The following is a 22,703-nucleotide window of genomic DNA, read 5'->3' as shown; positions in this document are numbered from 1 at the left end:
AGAGCCAGCACTTTAGGATGGAAATGCTTTCTGTCAGGCTGTTGTTTCTCCTACTCAATGTAACTGAATGTGTCTCAGTGGGACCTGGATTTTACTATTGAGTGTTGTTCTTAGATCTACCAGGCAGCTGTTATCTTGTGTTAGGGAGCTGCTATCTGGTTACTTTCCCATTGTTCTGTTGTCAGGCTGCTGGGGGGGAGGGGGTGATATCACTCCAACTTGCAGTACAGCAGTAAAGAGTTACTGAAGTTCATCAAAGCACATGTCACATGACTGGGGGAGCTGGGAAACTGACAATATGTCTTGCCCCATGTCAGATTTCAAAATTAAAGGTATAAAAATCTGTTTGCTCTTTTGAGAAACGGATTTCAGTGCAGAATTCTGTTGGAACAGCACTATTAACTGATGCATTTTGATAAAAAACATGTATACCCATGACAGTATCCCTTTAAAGGATTAAACATCAATTGGATCATGTATTTTATAAAGGAAGGAATATCCCTAGCCCTAAAATATTTCTTATCGCCCCTGGTATGGGATCTATTATGTTTAACATTTGGGAGCTGGGGTTTTATGGATAAAGATTCTTTAAGGCTGCTAAAAATCATTCAAACATTAAATAATCCCAATTGGGTTGTTTAGTCACCAATATGGATTCATGTGACATAGTTGCCATCAAGTACCAGCTACTATTTTATCATTACAGAGAAAATGGAAATCGTTTTGAAAATGTTTTGCTAAAAATGGAGTCTATGGGAGATGTGATGGGCTTCCTGTAATTCGGAGCTTTCTGAATAACGAGTCCCTGGATAAAGTATTTGCATATATAATACACAAGGCAGAATATTCTGTCATTATATACTTATAATACACAAAAGCCAAGAATATCTTGTAAATGATATCCTTATAAACGATGAGTTCTGATGTCATCAGTTATAAACTGATGTAATTTCTGTCACATGACTCACTGAAATTTGTGTATTATAATAAATAACGTACCCCCACTTGTAAAATATGAGGATATTAGAAGTTACCTCTGAGTTCCATGACCTGTATAAAAACACTCGGCCTTCGGCCTCATGTTTTTATATGGTCATGAAACTTCTCGGTAACTTATAATATCCTTATATTTTACAAGAGGGGTTACTTTATTCACTATATAATTGGTACTTGGTGATTTCATTGGGTGCTTGGTGAAGCTCTGTCACATGACTCACTACGCTCCCTGCTTGAAACTATATAATTGGTACTTGGTGATGTCATTGGGTGCTTGGTGAAGCTCTGTCACATGACTCACTACGCTCCCTGCTTGTCACATGACTCACTACGCTCCCTACCCTCCTTCTCTGGCCTCAGGTGCGGTGCTAGAGAAAATATACGGGTGGGGAGAAAAGCTACGAACTTTGCTGCTGGGGCGGGGGGGGGCAAGAGGGGGCTATACGGCTGCCCCCAGGCCCGGATTTGTGGAAAGGCTACCAAGGCCTGGGTATAGGGCGGCAGGATTTTAGGGGGCGGCATGAAGCCCAACCAATTGGTTCAGAAGCTCTGGGGCTGATCATGAGATACAATAGTTGTTTTTAAATTTTCCACGCGCCAATCCCCAGTTCTCCCGACCTTATGATGAGCATTTGTGCACAAATGAAGGAGAGAGAACAGGGTTGACGGACGGCAGAGGGATTAGGAAAACCCACTATGTAAATTCGGCCCTGCCTACCCCAGTCCGACGTTGGTTTTGAGAGGTTTACATTTCTTTTAGTAAATGATCACTGGAAAACGGGTGAAAAGTCAGATCTGCTTTAAAATAGCATCAGCTGTATACAAAGAAACAAGCCGGGCGTATGCACCTACACAATTGTTTCCAAATGGCAGCTCTCCAAAGTGTACTTTCCACCGAAATCCCCACCCATACAGCAGCACATGAATAAAAGCAAACTTGATACTCCTCTTGATACTTGTGTATACTCTTACCCGACCTCCCCTCAAGTCCCTGATTGGTTACTGTCTGGTAACCAATCAGAGGAAACCAAGAGAGCTGCAAAGCAGGAAGTAGAGTTCTGGCTATTATGTTACACATCCAGTCACTCCAGCCTTTATACAGTACATTTTTATATAACTAACAAAATTTATTTTGCTAATCTGATTTATATGCTCTCTAATACGTTCTGGACGATTTAGAGAGCATATAAATCAGATTAGCAATATTAATTATTGCAATAAAACCAATGTCAACAGACATTTTATGGGATTTGAAATATTTTTCAGCTCAAACGATTGAACAGGTAAAAATGGGTATCAGGGTAGGAAATATTTTAACTACATTACGGAAACGAGAAGTTTATTTATTGGATTTTTTACTTAGAGACACGTTTACCACTAGGAATGAATATTAGATTTGATGTTACATGCTTTATTTAATCTATATATAAATCTATAGATTGATATGTATTGATTTAACCTATAGTGGTTGCAACTGCCTTGGTTTTACCCCTGAACATGAATTTTTTTTAGAATCAGAGATGCTGAGTGATTTCATGGTTAAGTGGGTTTGTCTGGGATACCTTAATGAGATACTGATTTATTAATGACCCTGCTCAACCATGATTGGTTTTAACTGATGGGAGGTTACATCTGAAAATGTATATATACATGGAGATATGTGTTCTGCTTCTCTTGGAATTGCCTATGATTAAGTGCTGGGTAAGCATGAAATGCGTTGGACTCCTTGTGGGGATATGATATGTAATTTTAAATGATACATTTTAAAAGCATGATTAGTGGATTTATTGGACAATAATAAATGTGTAGTTTTACAGAGCATTTGCTTTTAGATGGGGTCAGTGACCCCCATTTGAAAGCTGGAAAGGGTCAGAAGAAGAAGGCAAATTATTTAAAAACTATAAAAACTAAATGATGAAGTAGCTAGAAGTGTTGTACATTATGTTTTGTGCTTCTGGTCCAGCCCAAGGCAACCACAGCCCTTTAGCAGTAAAGATCTGTGTCTCCAAAGATGCCCCAGTAGCTCCCCATCTTCTTTTCTGCTGATTCACTGCACATGCTCTGTGCTGCTGTCCCTTACTGAGCTTAGGGACCCACTCGCAATATACAGTACACATAGAATAGAAATGTCACAATATAAGGCTGATTAGTAATTAATACAGATAATAACTACATGGCAGCACAGAAACCAGTGCAATTAGCATCAGAATTTAATAATCAGCAAACCTGTAGCATCAGCTTATATTACAAGGGAAGCTCATTTTCTGCTGGATAATTAGTGACGACCCCTAAGCTTAGCTTCTCAACAGCTGCTCAGAGCCCACTGAGCATGTGAGTGTCACAGACACTTTCCAAGATGGTGACCCCCTGTGACAAGTTTGAAGTTCTGGATCATTGCTGCTATTGACAAGCTGAAACTTTAGGCTGGTGCAATAAGTTCAGGATATAAAATATGGCATTTTTAGCCATAGTCATATCATTTTTAGAGTTTAGTTCTTTACAGATAAGTTACCTGTACATTATCTTGAATATGATGAAGATGTTTCTATACAGTGGTGTCTAATGATGACTTTTCATACAGAAAATCCTTCCTTGGTTACAAGTTCATATGATAATTTCATTCCCATTGAATGGCCTCCTGCCTATGACAACTCTACAGCGGCTTCTGTAGCCAAAAAGGTTCCTGCACTGAAACCCCAGCTCTCACCCAAGCCAGAGCGAAGGACAAATGTCTCTCCCAGGCCTCATTCCCCACTTATAGCCGATTTAATACAGAGAATCACTCTACACAAAGGTGAGGGTTTTTGTTTTTTTTTTTAAAAAATGTACAATAGAACCCCCACATTTTTAGGGGAACAGAAAAAAATGGTGGAAAATCAAGGAAAATGTAAAATCAGGGAAATGTATTGTAGTAAGCAGCTTTTGTGGACATTTTGGTTAAGGGCATTCCTGCTGTTTTGCCATTGCCTTATGATTCATTTCCTGTTCCTGTTTTCCCTCTTCCTGTCTAAGCTGAGAGCAAGTTTAGAGCAGGGCTGTATTACCTGCCATGTTCTAATAAATGTATAAAGTTCCTGTGCTGGTCTGGCTGCTTCACCTGAACTAACACAGCAGTATCATTTAACCCACTGCTAGCCAATCAGTATTACATGTATTATGCATAATATATAGGTGGGACCACAAAACAACAATGTAAAAATTGAGGTTCCACTGTATTTACTTATATTGAATGGTTGAACAGTATTTTCATTGGATTAAGATGACTCTTGTGTTGGTTCTCCCTTATAGCCACCACTTTCCAGGAGGCACCCTCTCCCAATACACCACCAAATCCTCACCTAGATGTACAGCCATCTGGTCCTACAGGTAGAAAGACACCCCCTCCTATTCCGGAACGCAGGAAGAAACCCTCCATGGTTCAGCACCAAGGTACAGTCTGGAAGGACACTTTTCTGCACACAGAATCCCTTCATCTTTTTGACTGAAATTGCACTGGTGCTTCTTTCCAGGCTATAAGTGCCATTCATTGCAGGGAGTCTCGTTGCACTTCCCACATATTGTACAGGGAGATTTGCATGTAGGGTTGCCACCTGGCCGGTAAAATACCTGCCAAGGCCGGGGCCGGTATTACAAATTTACCAGCAATGTAGCTGCCGGTAAATTTGTAATACGATCAAAAGCAGCCCTCGGCCTGCCCCCAATCCCCTGCAACTTATCTTTTCTTTTGCCTCTTCTAGCGTCCGCGGTGTCCGTTGTGTGGCCCCGCCCCTTTTGACATCACGCCCCGCCCTTTTTTACATCATGTCCCACCGTTTTGAGGCCCCGCCCCCAGCTGCCGGTAAATTTTTTTATAAAAGGTGGCAACCCTATTTGCAGGCATGGGACCTGTTATCCAGAATGCTTGGGATTTGGGGTATTCCGGAGAAGGGGTCTTTCTGTAATTTGAATCACTCTACCTTAAAGAGATACTGACACCTGAAAAATAACCTTTTTTATATCTATCATAACATTGTCTGTGAATGCTATTTATAATTTTGCCATAAAAGTATTTACCTGATGCTTTTACCTTACCTTTCTTACCCCCTCATGTTCCTGTAACGAGGAGGCTGCCATATTTGTGCAGCAGTAGTCCATTAGCATTAGAAACTTTAACTGACAGGCTGAGAAGGGACTGTCAGTTAGGTTGGCAAAACTGTCAGGTTTAGATACTTCAAGTAACAATTACTTAAAAAAGCAGAACTATCGGCGAAAAACGATCAACATGACCTACAGGTAACTTTTAATGTTGATTAATATTTTGAAAATGAAACTATTGGTGTCAGTATCACTTTAAGTCTGCTAAAAAGTAATTTAAAATGAAATAAATCCAATAGGATTGCTTTGTGTCCAATAAGGATTACTTATATCTTCGTTGGGATCAATTACAAGGTATTGTTTTATTATTACAGAGAAAAAGGACATCATTTTTAAAACATTGGATTATTTTGATAAAATGGATTTGATTGGAGACTGCCTTCCTGTAATTTGGAGTTTTCTCGATAACGGATTCCATACCTTTACAATATTGGGCAGACACACAGCCTTTACTCCAGGTTGGGGCAGCAACTAGCGTTGTACATACAAACAAATGAAAGTGAAAGCAAGGGTTCTTTTTAAAAGGTGAAGCAGTCTCATGAGCAATCTTTGAGAAAAAATTATCTCTAAAGATTTGAAGAACATGTAGAAATGAGGGCAGAACTATGCAGCTAAATGACAGATGTGCTGTTGTGTCCAACACACTACAAGATGCTCTGATGCTCTGCCTCTCCTGATCACATCACACTCCTCGTCAAAGCTCTAATTGAAAGATCAACCTTATTTCAGGACTCAGGACAAGGTTGCAAGTATAAGGAAATGAGGGCGTATCATCCATCAACCATGGTTCCAAGAATATCTATGACCGCAAATAAGGGTTCACCAAAATTGACCTTCTAGCTTGGCTTTCAGGGATATCTAATTGGCTTTCAGGCTGACACTCCTTTGCCTGTGTTCTACAGTATCTGAGACTGGGTAGTGCTTCGTGATTGTGGCCCCAGCCTAACGCAAAGATAACTCACTGGAAGGGTAACTTTTCACCACTCCTGCTCTAGATATAAATTTACTTGCCTTTAATTGCAGGTGTTCTTGAACCTGGCTATGATAATTTCAATCCTAAAGAGGAATCCCAGGCTGACAATCAAACTACAGGTAAATTTGGAATTAAGGGGATGAAGGTCTTTTTAGGGTGTATTTCTCACACTGTATTACTTCTTTTCAGATGTGTACTATGAAACACCCCCTGACAGTGCTCCAGATGCATCTAGTGATTATCTACAAGTGCTTCAATCCCCTCCCTCAGAGCTGGAAAGGTCAAAGACTCCACCTCCTGTTCCAGAGCGAAAGAAGAGGCATTCATTGGTTCCTCCAGCTTGTAAGTCATGGCTTCTGCTTTTTTTCTACCTTTACAAAGTTTAGGGGGTATTTGACTGATCTCCAACAACTTCATCTTCATTCACAAAACTCCACTTTCACCTATTCAGTAAAATATATCTGGTACTTTCTAATTATTATTCACTTTCTCATTAATTCACAGATAAACTACAGACACTGTCCCTTTGGATGTTGCTCTTAGTGGCCTCAAAGCAGGTTTTTATGCAACTGTAGCTGCATAAAAACAAGCTGTACTGCCAAACGGAGCCTCCTGTATTTGTGATTTTTTTCATGCTTATTTTCCTCCCCAACTCTTTTTACATTTGAATGGGGGTCACGAGTAAAAAAGGTTGGGGACCCCTGTCCTAGACACTAGACTAGTCCTTTCACCAACTGGCTTTTGAAGGACAATATCCAACTGCAGCAATTGTAATTTAGCCAGAAGTGTCTGGGGAACACTTTTTTGCTATAAAGGCACTTCGCCCCAGCCTAAGGCAGAGGCCCTTGGTGCTTTTCCGGGGATGCTCCTATTGTTTAAAAAAATGGAAATTCGGTTCTTAACATTACCAGAGGTGGCTTTTTATCAGCTTGCTTCATTACAGGAGTGGCCCTGCCAATATAGAAATAGTGCCTTGCCATTACCTACTATGCCCACACATGAGACATTGCAAGAGCTGCTCCCTGACTCTGGAATTCCCTTACACTTTCCATTAGGCTGCGTCCCAATCCTTCAATCTTCAAATAATATTTTAAAACATAATAAGCCATTGGCACTGAGCAAGTGCAGGTTTCAATGCCATATCTCTCAATTATTCTTCTGAATCATGATCTGGCCCATCCCTTCAGCTTGTGTCTAACATGACCTTTGTCTAGGTGATTTACTGAGCATTACCCTTTTTACCTGTATCAGTCCTTTTTGTATGTCTGTTATTTTCACCCTGGAGAATAATAATATTCAACTTCTAATGTGTTAGGATCATTAGTCTTCCAAGAAGTTAGCTGTAGGACACGGTCTGTCATGTTTGGGACGGAACATTTGTTATATGGTAAATTTTTTACATTATGTTACTCATTGTCAGCTATGTACTATGAACCACCCACAGGCGGGGCATCCACTGCTTACCTGGAAATACTTCCAGCAACTTCCTCAGAGCTGGAAAGGTCAAAGACTCCACCTCCTGTTCCAGAGAGAAAGAAGAGGCATTCATTGGTTCCACCAGTTTGTAAGTGATGGTCTCTGCTATTTCTATCATTACAAAGTTTAGGTGGGGTACAGATGTCCAACGACTGTCGATTCATTAACATAGAATCTATTGCTATTCAAAAATACACCAGGTATTTGTTCTACAAGCAGAAACTTAACTTTAAACCAGCCGACCGTGAGACATTGAGTAAAATATCCACTAGTTACATTGCCCCCTTTATGCAGGGACTATTCTGCAGATTGTAAAAAGAATGTATTGGGCTCAATAAATTGTGGGATTGCTCCTAAGATGCAATTGAGGTATGAGGGCCCTTATTGTTTTGATGGGTAGGGTTTGGGTAAACACCATCAAGAAGAAATTGGAGGTGTCCGAACCATGCAGTAAGGCAGGAGTGCCCAACCTGACTAATTTGGTGCATTGACACTGACCTCTCCTGACGGGTCTGCATAGACGCCCATATGATCTGATCGTTGGCACAAGGGCCAAATGATTGGCTCAGCCCTGAATGTAGGTGGCCAAATAGGGTAAAGAGACACTCATCAAAGACCTTGCCAAATAAGCAGGACTGAACAAAAGAAACAGTTGCATTTGTACACTTGCATAGGGGCACACTGGCAAAACACCCAAAACTGCCCGCCATCCCCAAAGTCTTGATGGACATGACACAAGTTTCTCATTTGATGGTAGCTCTCATAGCCTGGAAATACATCACTACAGTTTTCAAAGGCTAATATCAACCAACAAGCACTTGTCAGGGTATTTTCATTCTGTTGATGGGCGACTACAAAACGTGCCGCTTAAAGCACCCAAAATAGCCTTTTGTGCTATTACTATTTGTTACAAGCTGATCAGTTATATTTTGGCCATTACTATGTCTTGTAGCACCTAAATTGGAAGAAAACAAAGTAGAACAGATACAAGCAAATTGCAATATCCTGCTCCTCAATCTTGGGAAGCTGGTGGATATCCCAGGTAAGACAATACCATATATATCACTGCTACTTGAGATGAGGATCTTTATTTTGGTATACTTTACTATTTGGATTAGTGTATTTAGTTTATGGTATTATTTTGGTTTACAATTAAACATTCTCATGGTTTCTCTCTGGACAGGCTAAATACCAAGGGAGTTAATATAGACCGTGCCCTTTAGGGACCTTTTGGTTGGTCACTCTCTATCTAAATGGGTGCCTTGGGAAAGCCCAAAGTGTATCTCATTCTGAAGCCCTTCTCATTTTGTACCATAGGTACGGCAAACTCTGTCAAGCCATCTCTGTGTAGCAACTGCTCTGCCGCGTTATCCAAGGTCAATCCTGTACAAGAGAACAAGGTGAATGGAAGCTGAATGCAGTCACATGATCTATGATACCCTAACGTCTGATAATAGGAAAGGGCACATTACTTATTTGGCTTTCATCATAATTATTGTTGTAGGAAGCTCACTGCACTGGTAAGCGACACGACTAGTCATCTAGCTCTACAGTATACTGACCCTTTACTCCATTTTTTTTCTCCAGACCTGGTGTTGTGTTTTTTGTGGATGTGAAAATACTATGCCAGCCGGTACACACATTGAGAACTTTACAGAAGATCAAATCTGCCTCTCTGATCCAATGCCTGGACAGACACCTGATGATGACTCCATATTAATATTCTGCGTTGACATATCTGGGAGTATGAGTGTGACATCAGAAGTAAGTCTTGCTGCTCTTCTATTTGAGATAGCTCAGTTTTATCTGTAGTAATTCTGACTTTTAGATACTGCCTAGTAGAGTTCCTTCTTATGTGTGGTAGAACACAGCGATATGAGCCTTACATTTAATTCATGTTGTTGCAGATAGAAAATGACATGAGCTTTAATGGTAACCAAGCACTCTACATAACAAGAATGGAGGTAAGGCTCACTGGGATAAGCAGGATTTTTCTGAGCCCAATAAATGTAAATGATAAAGATGTTCTTTCTTTCCTCTGACCTACAATTACAGCCTTTAACTGCTGGGTCATACTAAAGTTTACAGCTGATGGGCTGCAAGTCTGGCATCTTAACTTAATTAGTTCAGGGTAACAGTGGTTTAATAGCAATGGAATTCTGCACTTTTAGCGGGTTGCATGAGTAGCTGGATATAGATCCATTTGAAGGCCCAAGACGGTTCGATATCTTTTTTCTTTGTGTGACTTTGTATGACATTCGCAGAAGTAACATAGTAACAGACATAGTAATATAGTAGGTTAGCTTGAAAAAAGACACATGTCCATCAGGTTCAACCTTTCTAAGTCTAAATAAAAACTGCCAGTTGATCCAGAGGAAGGCAAAAAAATCCCATTTGGAGCCTCTCCAATTTGCCTCAGAGGGGGAAAAAAAATCTTTCCTGACTCCAAGATGGCAATCGGACTAGTCCCTGGATCAACTTATACTATGAGCTATCTTCAATAACCCTGTATTCCCTCCCTTTCTAAAAGCCATCCAACCCCTTCTTAAAGCTATCTAATGTATCAGCCTGAACAACTAATTCATGGATTTGTCTAGGTACCCAAGAGACCCAGGGCACAGGCCCTAAAGAACATTCTATTTCATCATGTTAGGGTAACCTTCTTGTTCATCACCAGCCCCCAACTGTTTTGGGCACTATGTACTTCAGAATTGTGAACATAAATATGTTAACTCTTGTTGATTTGATGACCCAGGAAGGGTACAAGGAGGCCAAACTAATTGTTTGTGTACTTTCTTATACAGCTTATTCCCAATACGTTTGGTGCAGACAATGATTTATTTTTAAATCTGGTTAGGCAGCCTGGCTGAAAAAATGCTGTAAAACAGGATATATGAAACACCTTAAATAATTGTTATATGTTCTTTCATGAGTTTAACATCTTGTTGTTGGCTTTGCCGTCAAACAGTAAATTCCCATCTTTCATGTATTGTATTGTTTGTGCCTTTTCAAAACAGACGCAGTACAACAGGTTGTCCTCTTCGGAAAACCTTGTTTGACTCCATTCAGGACTTGGCAAAAAAGAATGTTCCTTATTGCTGCTAAACCGGACAACCTCCTATTTCAAACCTAAATTTAGTCAAATGGTTGTTGCAATTTTAAAGTTGATCTTGAAGTCCCCTTTCCTCATCAGGAATGCGCTGATGATTGATTATACAGTTTTGCTTACCTTTTGTTCAGAAATTATGATTGTGCTCAGATTAATTTAGCAAAATGTGGTTCCTATTTACTTGGGTATTCAGCTTGAAAATAAGCATTTGATTTGAGGAAACTGGGATCAACAGTCAAGGTGTTGTGAGAAACATGTTGCTAGAAAGCCACTGGTTGGGGATCACTGGTATAGTGTAAAGAGTATTATTCAGATTGTCTATGGTTTCAACAAATGCTCCACTTCTTTGCACCATTTTCTCAATATTCACCAAATAAATGAATAAGATTTAGCAGTTCACCTTTATTTTGGGGACATAGATGGAAGATCAAGCCTGAGACTTTGGCTGAGCTACTGCTGGACTAGGAATACAAGACACAAAAGGGAGCATAGTGCAGTACCTTCCCTGAAAACATATTGCGGACAAAAGTGTTTATTGGTTTTTCTTTTCTCAGGCCTTGAAATCTGGTCTCTTGCAGTCTCTTGATTATCTTTATAGCCAACATCCAAAGAAAAGGGTTGTGCTCATCACTTTCAGTGACCAGGTAAGTGGCCTTTGGCAGCATTTTAATACTCAGATGGTGAAAATGGTTTGGTTACACCAGGGGTTCCCAACCTTTTTTACTCGTGAGCCACATTCAAGTGTTGGAAAGCAACACAAGCATCAAAACAAATCCAGGGGTGCCAAATGAGGGTTGTGATTGGCTATTTAGTAGCCCTTATGTGGACTGGCAGCCAACAGAAAGCTCTACTTGACACCTGGTTTTTCTGCAACCAAAACTTGCCTCCAAGCCTGGAATTCAAAAATCAAAATCATCTGTTTTGAGTCTACTGAAAGCAACATCCAAGGGGTTGGTGAACAACGTGTTGCTCATGGGCCACTGGTTGGGAATCAATGGGTTACACCAACTTAGACAACCACCTCAGGAATTTCCTTGTTACAGAAGCAATGAGCCCTGACATCTCACACTAATCTATTCCAGGTAATGATATATGGGGATGGCACATCACCACCTCATATCCTGGATGATACAGAGCTGTTAGATCCTGATTATTTAAGATCCTGCGGAGAAACGCAGCCAATGCCTCACACATTAGAAGAAACACTGACTGCACTGAAGTCGAGGATTGGAAGGTACTGTGTGTGTCATTGAAACAGATTGTGGTTGGATGTGGTTCAACAATGGGGTGCTCCCAAGTTTGGTGCTGAAGCATCTAGTAATCATGGGAACCCCCTACTGCAAATAACAACCAGAAATTAAGTTTTAGTGATTGTGAGTATTTATAGGCAAGGATGGATGCCTCTTGGTGGCAATATGGAGATGTAGTTGTCCTAATTGTTGTATTTGGTTCAGGTACTGAGTTTGTACCTTAATCACAGAACTTTATATAATGCAGGTACACACATAATCAGTTCTATCCATATCACCTACATAGAGGCTCTTGTAACCTGTTATGTAGAAATTCATTGACTTAGGTTACCATTCTACTATTGTGTGCAATCCTATAGTTCAGACACTGGCTTATGTGTGTGTCACATGCGCTAACACTAGGCATAATGTTGCCTGATTGAACCCCTAGGCCTCTTCAATCTCTCTCCACTGGTCACGCACAAAGGTCATGGAACTCATCAGTGGCATTTAATGTCCTTTATAATACACCAAAGTCATGAGTCTCCTGTAAAATTTATGCTAATCAATAGCATCATTATCACCACCGATAGTAGTTGTGTCACAATAGTTTGCAGTCTCACTGACCTGTACAGGTAAAGGGCCTGTTATTCAGAATGCTCTGGACCTGGTATTTTCCAGATAAGGGATCATTCCGCAATTTGGATCACCATACATTAAGTCTACTTAAAAATCATGTAAACATTAATTAAACCCAATAGGCTGGTTTTGCCTTTAATAAGGATTAATTGTATTTTAGATGGGATCAAGTACAAGGTACTGCTTTATACTGTAATTACCGAAAAACAATAAAACAATTTTTAAAAATTCAGAATTTTTTGCTAAGTCTATGGGAGATGTATAACGGGTCCCATATCTGTACAATCTTCCTGGGGCAGATGTACCAGTCTAAATTTGAGCCTATATGCTATGGGCCAATGTCTCTCTGTAATCTGAATTCTTTGTTTTGAAAAAAATTATTCTTAAAGAAGAACTAAAGCCTACAAATATACAGCTAGTAATTATGTATCTTATATATTGAACTGTATCAGCCCATACGTTCAACAGGCCTATAACATAAATGATCCATTCCTTCAATGTTGTCCAACACAGCTTGCCATCTTCTGATCCTTTTAGGACATCTGCCATAAAAGTTGATGCCATGATTAAAGGAGAAGGAAAGCTCCAAGACAATTTATTGCCAATAGATTAGCCACAATAGTGCAAGCTAGAACGCTATATTTATTCTGCAGAATGCTTTACCATACCTGAGTAAACAGCTCTCTCTGTTTGTTTAGGATAGAAGCTGCCATATAAGCTTGGTGTGACATCACTTCCTGCCTGAGTTTCTCCCTGCTCACTTACAGCTCTGAGCTCAGATTACAGCAGGGATGGCAGGAGGGAGGGGGAGAGGAGCAAACTGAGCATGCTCAAGCCCTGCCCTGGAGGTTTAAGCTGAAAACAGGAAGTCTGATACAGAAGCCCATGTGTACACAATAGAAGGAAAGAAATGCTGTGTTTCTTTTGACAGAGGGCTCAGAGCAGCATTACTTTGAGGGTTTACTGATATATTTATATAGACCTTTCTGATAAAGCTTACTTAATTTTAGCCTTTCCTTCTCCTTTAAGAACACAAAAAATAATTCATGTAAAATGCAAAAGTGCTCATAAGAGCACCCAGGCCAACGTTACGTTAATTTATTTTGAGGGTTTACATTTCTTTTAAGATTATACAAAGGTGTAATGGTTGCTTGGCTTTAAAAAGTCATCAGTTCCAAACATTGAATCTTGCAGACAAATAAGTGCAGGACCATAGCAGTCGTGCATGTCTGTTTTTAAATTGTCAGTATTATGTGCCTTTGAAAGTGATCCCTGATCAAATTTCCAAAGCAGAATTAACAGTTGGACACCAATTCAAACGCAGAGAAATAACATGTCTTGTATTTCAATAGTTTGTATGAAATGGGAGCGACGGCACTTGGACCGGCAGCATTGGTCTCCATAGCGATGGCAGCTCAAAAACCAGGATCCAAGGCAAGTGAGTCTGAATTATTAATGCATAGGGGATAATGAACCCCATCATATCATGATATATTTACCATATAAGGTTAATGGAGGCCCTACTTTAAAATATAAGGATATTAAAAGTCAAGTTCCTGTATAAAGGAAGAACGAACAGGCACTCAAGATGTTTTCTAAGTGCTTTATTCAAGTGATTGAATTACAGACAAATATTTGACCTCTCTTCCCCTCCTGGATATTCAGGTGATCATCTGCACAGACGGTAGAGCCAACACGTACCTGGGGAACCTGGATGATATTGCGGAAGAGCATGCCTATCAGTCTTCCCGGCTCTTCTACAGCAACTTGGCTGGTTTGGCTCTCCGGCACAGGTTAGGCCTTGTCTTTTTTAATCCAGGATCCCTTAAAATATGTATATGTATAATATGTATAAAATATGTATATAATTACATCATCCCCATGGGATTTAACGGAATAATGTTAGAAAAGGAAAACAACCAGAGATTACTGATTGCGTTAGGGAACTCAAAACCTAACAGTCCAAACCTCCTGTTACAGTTAGTGGGCCCTCTTTTATTGTCAGCAGGTCTGTCCCCAACATCACTGACCTGCCTCCAATGTCACCAGGCTCACCTCCAGCCACAGCTCCACCCCAACGACTGTTCATGGAAACACAGTTATGATTCAAATTGTATTGTTTGGAAGCAAACACAATCCCAACAAACTTTAAAATTCCCAACACATTGGGAATGGCTCGAATACAGATACATGTATGGGATCCTTATCCGGAAACCTTATGGAAAGGCTGTCTCCCTGTAGACTTCATTTTATCTAAATAATCCAAATTTTTAAAAATGATTTCCCTTTTCTCTATAAAAATAAAACAGTACCTTGTACATGATCCCAACTAAGATATAATTAATCCTTATTAGAAGCAAAACCAGGATATAGGGTTTATTTAATGTTTACGTGATTTTTTTGTAGACTTAAGGTACGAAGATCCAAATTATAGAAAGATCTATTATTCAGAAAACCCCAATAGATAACACGTCCCATTCCTGTATTTTGTATAGGTAGAGAAGATATAAGTAATTTTATGAGGGTTGGCATGCCGATGGGACAAATCCCATAACATAAATATTCAGTCACTGGAATCTCCAAGGCCAACGTATTATTGTTCTAGAGAAAGGCAACAGGCAAGATAGAATAATATGATTCAGCAATTGTAGATACATGAATTTTGTGACTTTCTTTTTGCAGTCCTAACATATTACATATTTCCCTACAGTGTGGTAGTGTCTGTACTGACCATAGAAGGGACTGACTGCAGGTTGCCTGAGCTCGGCCAGTTAGCTGATAAAACTGGAGGCAAGGTAAGTGACACATCTCTACAGTCATACAACAATCACTGGTACACATCTTTTGATATATAGATTTACCATCCCAAATTTTGTTTTTCAACCTTTAAAGGGATACTGTCATGGGAAAAAATTTTTTTTCAAAATGAATCAGTTAATAGTGCCGCTCCGGCAGAATTCTACACTGAAATCCATTTCTCAAAAGAGCAAACAGATTTTTTTTATATTCAATTTTGAAATCTGACATGGAGCTAGACATATTGTCAATTTCCCAGCTGCCCCAAGTCATGTGACTTGTGCTCTGATAAACTTCAATCACTCTTTACTGCTGTACTGCAAGTTGGAGTGATATCACCCCCCTCCCTTTTTCCCCGCAGCAGCCAAACAAAAGAACAATGGGAAGGTAACCAGATAGCAGCTCCCTAACACAAGATAACAGCTGCCTGGTAGATCTAAGAACAACACTCAATAGTAAAAACCCATGTCTCACTGAGACACATTCAGTTACATTGAGAAGGAAAAACAGCAGCCTGCCAAAAAGCATTTCTCTCCTAAAGTGCAGGCACAAGTCACATGACCAGGGGCAGCTGGGAAATTGATAAAATGTCTAGCCCCATGTCAGATTTCAAAATTGAATATAAAAAAATCTGGATTTCAGTGCAGAATTCTGCTGGAGCAGCACTATTAACTGATTCATTTTGAAAAAATTTTTTTTGCCATGACAGTATCCCTTTAAGCTAAACAGGCCGGGCCTAGGGATGCGAAAGTTTAAGGGCGGCATGCCGCCATCCGCATTAGGAACACAGCATTCCCCATCGCCATAGTGTATGCGCGAACGTCCGCTCACAGGGGGTGCGTCCGGATCTTAGCTCTAGGATCGCGAGGCCTCAGCGTGCCATGGACGCAAATCCAGCCCTGAGGCTAAAGCCACTTTAATCATGTTTGGGGGGGAAGTAGATATTAAGAGCGACTGTGCAGAAAACAAATACAAATCTATTAATTCTGATGTTATAACTACATCTTCTACCAGCATAGGTTAAAGGGTTTGTCCACCTTTGAGTTAACTTTTAGTACGATGTAGAGAGTGATATTCTGAGACAATTTGGTCTTCATTTTTTATTTGTGGTTTTTACATTATTTAGCCTTTTTTTTTGGGGAAACTCTGGTTTGCAATCTCAGCAATTTGGTTGCTAGGGTACAAATTACCTTAGCAACCATGCATTGATTTGAATAAGAGACTGAAATATGAATAGGAGAGATAGGATAGATAAAGATGAGCAAAAAAAAAGTAACATAACAATCCATTGTGTAGCCTTTTTATTTGAAAATGGAGGCCAATTATAAAGTTGCTTAGAATCAGTGATTCTATAACATATTAAAAGATAATGTAAAGGTGAACCACCCCTTTAGTCAGTTTTTTTCTGTTTTGATTTTCTTATTGAATCCAATTTTCTTTTGTTATGGTGAAAACAAGTCATTTCACTGCAGGGCTGTAATATCATATTTAAAGGGCATGTAAAGTCTAAAATAGAATAAGGCTAGAAATGCTGTATTTGGATACTAAACATAAACATGAACTCACTGCACCACAAGCCTAATCAAACAAATAAGTTATGCTTTCAAAGTTGGCTACAGGGGGTCACCATCTTGTAACTTTGTTATACATCTTTGCAAGACTAAGACTGTGCACATGCTCAGTGTGGTCTGGGCTGCTTAGGGATCGTCATAAACAAAGCTGCTTGAGTTCTGCATGGCTGGGAAGTAAGGCGGGGGCTCCCCCTGCTGTTCATAAGTATGATTGTTTCCCTGCATAGCAGTTAGGGACCGTCTGACAATTCCTATCCACAGCAGTAAATGAAGGTAGAATTTCACTGCACACAGTCAAGTTTCTTATAAAAACCGTACACATTTTTTAATTAAAGTATATTGGAGATAGTTTTCTTTTTCATTTCATTTCTTTTTTGCCTTTACACGCCCTTTAAGCGCAGTGATTGTTTTCGAGTGAGACTGAATGCTAAAATCGTAAAAAAGTTTTTCATGCCCCCAAAATGTTGATTTCTTTTACTGATATTTATTGAAATTGTATATGAATTAGGGCCTCATGGGGCCCCTATACCTCCTGGGCCCCCCTGCAGGGTCTGCTTCCTCTGTAGTTACACCCCTGCTAATGGCCTAAGGAGTAAATATATAAGCTGTCTCCCAGGGAACATGCAGATATTGATGGATGGTATCATGGAGCAAAAAGCGTCAGATTTTCTTTGAGGCTACTAACGGGTTCCTGGGCGTTAAGCATAGACAGGAAGGCTGCTAATTACCAAAACTATGATCTGATAAAAATATAGACTGATACTACTTGTTATTTGGCTCTGTAGGTAAATATTGTCCATCCTCTGAACTTGGCGCAAGAGTTCCAGTCTATTCTGGAAGAAGAAATCAATGCTACAGATGTGAACGTGAGGGTTTACCTACCAAGTTACATGTAAGCAGAATGTTTATTATTATGGCAATACGAACCAAGGAGGCTCTGATATAGAACCACTTTGATTTTATTGAAATGTCTGTAGTTGTATGAACTGACTGAAAGCTATGTTTAAAAAGTTTAAAAAATGAGATTGAAATAGAACTGATCTCCTACAAACATGGCAAGGAAAGAAAAGACAAGGAAAGACAAAGAATCTTTGCTGGGAGTCATACCTTAAATATGTAAATCCAGCATACATAGTAGTGGGAGCACTTACCGGTCTCAAACTGGCTCCGACATGCATCACATCCACTGTGATCCCAACAGTACAACGTAGCAACAAATTCAATCAAAAACGGAGCATCGGGGAAGCCAAAATTCATGGATTAAAAAGTGAAACTTATTGCATAATCTTTAAAAGTTCGTATGCAAACTTTTAAAGATTATGCAATAAATTCTACTTTTTAATCAATGAATTTTGGATTCCCGGTGCTCCGTTTTTGATTGAATTTTATGCCTTAAATAGATAGAGCACTGGTTCCTCACTGGTCCAACATTTTATCAAGGTTTATCAAGTTCTAAGAATTTCTCAGGGTTGTTATTGGTAATGTCTTTAAATTAGATAGTTCTCTTTCTCCAGATAAGGGTTACTGTCCGACTGATGGTTACATTTTCACAGATCAGATGCAATTATGTTCAAAGCGTGTAAATTGTGTAATTTCCCACCCTCTTTATAAATATGGCCTTTGCACGTGATTCTCAGGATGCAAGTCTGCCTCGCCTATTAATGCGGCCGCAGAGGGAACACCGGGATTACCGGCATTTTTAAAGGGCACAGTAACTCCAGGGTTTCCTCTGTGCCAGTAGGGCAGTTCATTAACGAACATGTGACAGACATGGTTGTGCCGAGCACAATTATAGGAGAATGCAAAGGAGTATGTGTGTGGATGCAAGTGCAACAAGGCACAAAGCAAGGCATAACAAAAAGTGTTCCCATTTTAAAGCAGCCACACTCAAGGCTGAGACCTACAGTGAGACCTACTCTGAATACTTACAGAAGAGTTTGCTCCATGTTTTGAGCTATGAATCCTGCAGGATTCCTATTTATGTCAATAAATTATTGACTTTTTTTTATTTTAGAGAATAATCTCTTTTTGCTTTAATAAATAAACTGCATGACCAGGAGGAGTAATGAGCACTTAGCAGGGTACAGTATTTGTTCTTGTGATCTGAAGTGCTGCCCCACGGGGGTTTACCGTACTCTTTTATTTTACAATTTTTTCCTTTTTTCTCTGTCACCAGGTATTTTGTATACGAGGGGCACTCTGCACCCATATTGGAGCGAACCATTGGAAGCACAACACCTGACACTGTGCTGTCTATGGAGTTTGACATCCATTCATCCAAGATTCAGGGTGATTAAGTAAAATGGTTTATTTTTACAAATTTAAGTAATTAGCAATGTTGTTGGGTGTGTTACATGTATGCCATGTGGCCAGGTTCCCCCCGGGTCACAATTTGTGCGCAGGCAACTGTCTGCAGTTGTCTGTGCTCCAAAACAAAGAGTTAACTGCAGCAATTAATTTAGTCAAGTGCAAAATGGACTGAACCTGTTTTTTGTACCTTGTAACCTCTTTCCTGCTCATATTTGAGCCCGTATATTTTAATGAATAATGACCTTTTTTAGCAAAGGTGATATCAAGCAAATTAGTATGGATGTGTTGGACTAATATACATTTCCCTGTGTGATTGGATCACAGATGCATTGCGTCACTCCCAACTACCAGTCCAAGTGCAGCTGACATTTTGCCTGCCGGACGGAAGAAGAAGCCACCGGATTCTGACTCATAGACGGCCAGTGACCAATGACAGGTGAGCATAATGGACAGGGGGACTGAAAAGAAACCTTATATTTTAATATATATTTTATTATTAACATTATAATATATATTGTCTTCTTATAGAGGCAATTGCAGTCCAACAGACAAGGTTTTTTTTTTATTTAAAATAAAAAACTCAGACCAAAATAGAATCCACGATATGACCTTATTTGTTAATAAAAAACTCGATTTAATTGGATTGGAGGAAAACTTGATAAAACCGCGTATAAATCCGAATGGTACGATTTTTTTGAATTTTCTTTCCCGCATTGCTCAAATTTTTTCCCGAAAAGTCTGAATTTTTTGCATTTTTGCCTGAAATGCCTGATTTTTGGGGTAATTCCAGCGCAGACCACAGAAGCTTCCAAATGATAAGGACCTATAGGGATAGGGACCTCTCCCAATCACTTATATACAACCTTGTTAGGTCTGAGATGCCGGATTTTCGAATTCAGACTTTTTCCATCCTCGGGGTATAATAAATCTTGAAAAATGTGAGGGTTTTTTCCATGAAAAATTCAGATTATATAGTAAAATTTTTTTTCCAGTTTTTAGGACTTAAATAAATAACCCCCATAATGTATTGTTTTATCAGCTGCCAAAGATCTAGACACATTACAGAACCCTATGTGAGTCTAATTTTGTACTCAAAGCTTGACTTGCTACTATAATACCCATACCCAATGCCTAACTCTAACTTGCCTGTAGTTTACAATGAATTGCCATCAAAGGTGCAAGGAACATAATAGGAAGGTAATTTATGGAAGGTAGTCTGCTATGAGGCTTAGAGACAGTAATACTCTACCAGTCAAACTACAGAAATATACACACACTCTATATACACACACTCAGGCAACTCACTTCTTTCCAACCAAAACCCAACTCACACTTTTAATCTTCATTTGGTACATGACCAAGTGCAAGGGGAGTACTTGAGTTTACTGAATTTTGAAAACCGCTCCTTTTTTGGTGGAGCCAATAGGAATTTAGGTGAACCCCTGTCAAGGCATATACTGAACACATACTTTACATACACTGTGTTTCTGACTGGATTTTGTTTCTCTTTTGCATTAGTTTAGCTGCTCTGGAAGCCCTCAATATGAGTGTCCTGCAGATCCATAGTGCCCAGATTAGTGCCCATCTCGCTATAGAAGGACGTGTGGATGAGGCCACTAAGGTGGCTCTGGCGCTGAAAGATCTCATTGCTCAGATTATGTAAGTATCATTGTTTAATAGTACAGTAGCAATGTTGCTGCTCTAATGCTAACTTTATAAAGTAGCCCAGTTCTCTATCAACAGCTATTTCCTAGGCAGTAATATAGAAAGGAAAGCTTCAGTGGTGTCAGTCTGGGCCTCCTAGGACTAACCTGCTGGCCTGATATTTAGGGCCCACTGTTTGATGTAAAATATGTTTAAAGGTATTAGTGAGACATTGCTCTGTGGTGGTAATAAGAGGGCTGCTGGGAACTGTCCTACAGTCTACAGGCAGACCCATCTGTTTTTAGTCCTAAGGGACTTGCCTGACACGACAAGACATGTGGGTCACAGGTTTCCCTTGCTAACTGTTGTTTCTCTGCCTTTCATCCCTAGGATGAGCTGTGACAAAAACTGTTCCTGTCCTAGCTACCCTAGTACCTTTCCCCACCTGGTGTCTTGCTTCCATTTCTTTCTTACTGAGTTTAGCATCTTAGGGTCCCGGCTTGCTTTCTCAGATGTTCCAATATGCCAAAGAGGACCACACCCAGGGTTGTCTGATCAAATTTTCAAAACCAGCCAAAGTCAGCTTCAAAACCAGCCCAAAACTAGCCAAGAGGCACTTTAAAAGTAGCCCAAAAATAGCATGTGTGCCGTGAAAAAAATAATTGAATATATTTGAAAATATGCCTTTTTCAAATTTTTCTATGAAGCAAAAAGGGACAGATTTGCCCATCACCAAGGGGCGTAACTACAGAGGGGGCCCAGGAGGTATAGGGGCCCCCTAAGGCCCTAATATATATACAATTTCAATAAATATTGGTAAAACAGGTCAACCTCTAGAAATTTTGGTGGCCAGCAGATTTTTGCCCCAAAATTCTCTGAAATTGAGGAAAGTCACTGGAAAATGCAAGAATGCTTAAAGGAGAAGGAAAGGTTAAAACTAAGTAAGCCTTATCAGAAAGGTCCATCTAAATATACCAGTAAACCACCAAAGTAATGTTGCTCTGAGTCCCCTGTCAAAAGAAACACTGCATTTCTTTCCTTCTATTGTGTACACATGGGCTTCTGTATCAGACTTCCTGCCTTCAGCTTAAACCTCATTGCCCTGGGCAAGAGCATGCTCAGTTTGCTCCTCTTCCCCACCCCCCTCCCTTCTCTACTGTAATCTGAGCCCAGAGCAGGGAGAGACTCAGGCAGGAAGTGATGTCACACCACATTAATACTGCAGCTCCTAGTCTAAACAAACAGAGAGTTTCTAGAGCTTTTTACTCAGGTATGGTAAAACATTCTACAGAATAAATATAGTATTCTAGCTTGCACTATTGCAGCTAATCTATTGGCAATAAAATGCCTCCGTAGCTTTCCTTCTCCTTTAAGAGTGATGGGAGACTGGGGGTACAGAGCCCAAAATCTGGTAACTCACGACTTCTATACAAGTTAATCCCATTGCATGCTGGGTATTGTAGTCTAACAATTTGCCAACTGCCAAGTTGAAAGTAAAGCAAAAACTACATTACCCAACATGCATTGGGAGACGCAGGCTTGGCACATTAGGGCGAGAAAAAATGTTGGCTTGTTTCCAAAGTACAAACTAGCCAAAGGCGCAAAAAGCAACCCAAATCTGTACCTTGGCTAGTTTGTACTTTCAAAACCCACTTGGGCTTTATATTAGTAGACCAATTTGGCTGGAAAACCTCCAAACTGGCAACCAGATCTGCCTTCCTTTTTTTTTTACCATTTGAGGCCCTTCCCGTTCCAGGGTTGGTGGACCTCCCTCTTGTGGTGACTTAATTACCCCCTTTGATATTAACAACAAAGCTTTCTGCTGC

At 39.9% G+C, this 22,703-nt stretch overlaps 1 protein-coding gene across 3 annotated transcripts in view; it reads left to right on the top strand.

The window, feature by feature from the left end:
• The window catches only part of LOC108697800 (circularly permutated Ras protein 1), a 40,279-nt gene that overhangs the window by 11,829 nt on the left and 5,747 nt on the right, over positions 1–22,703 (top strand). The window contains exons 3-20 of one of the 3 annotated variants that reach the window (XR_005963085.1): positions 3,578–3,790; positions 4,285–4,425; positions 6,154–6,222; positions 6,293–6,445; positions 7,524–7,667; positions 8,532–8,621; positions 8,897–8,979; positions 9,167–9,343; positions 9,487–9,543; positions 11,243–11,332; positions 11,771–11,922; positions 13,909–13,990; positions 14,222–14,349; positions 15,267–15,351; positions 17,709–17,815; positions 19,100–19,212; positions 19,558–19,669; positions 20,757–20,892. Coding sequence is in view for 2 of the 3 variants with exons in the window: in XM_041571610.1 (XP_041427544.1) it covers positions 3,578–3,790; positions 4,285–4,425; positions 6,154–6,222; positions 6,293–6,445; positions 7,524–7,667; positions 8,532–8,621; positions 8,897–8,979; positions 9,167–9,343; positions 9,487–9,543; positions 11,243–11,332; positions 11,771–11,922; positions 13,909–13,990; positions 14,222–14,349; positions 15,267–15,351; positions 17,709–17,815; positions 19,100–19,212; positions 19,558–19,669; positions 20,752–20,892 (2,137 nt within the window). In the remaining variant the exon portion in view is untranslated. Of the gene's footprint in view, positions 1–3,577; positions 3,791–4,284; positions 4,426–6,153; positions 6,223–6,292; positions 6,446–7,523; positions 7,668–8,531; positions 8,622–8,896; positions 8,980–9,166; positions 9,344–9,486; positions 9,544–11,242; positions 11,333–11,770; positions 11,923–13,908; positions 13,991–14,221; positions 14,350–15,266; positions 15,352–17,708; positions 17,816–19,099; positions 19,213–19,557; positions 19,670–20,751; positions 20,893–22,703 lie in introns of all 3 variants that reach the window. The other 2 variants (XM_041571610.1, XM_041571611.1) reach the window with 2 other exon arrangements.

The sequence above is a fragment of the Xenopus laevis genome, chromosome 7S (genome assembly GCF_017654675.1).
Source record: "Xenopus laevis strain J_2021 chromosome 7S, Xenopus_laevis_v10.1, whole genome shotgun sequence".
NCBI lineage: Eukaryota > Metazoa > Chordata > Amphibia > Anura > Pipidae > Xenopus > Xenopus laevis.
This window is presented reverse-complemented; position numbering and strand designations above follow the sequence as displayed.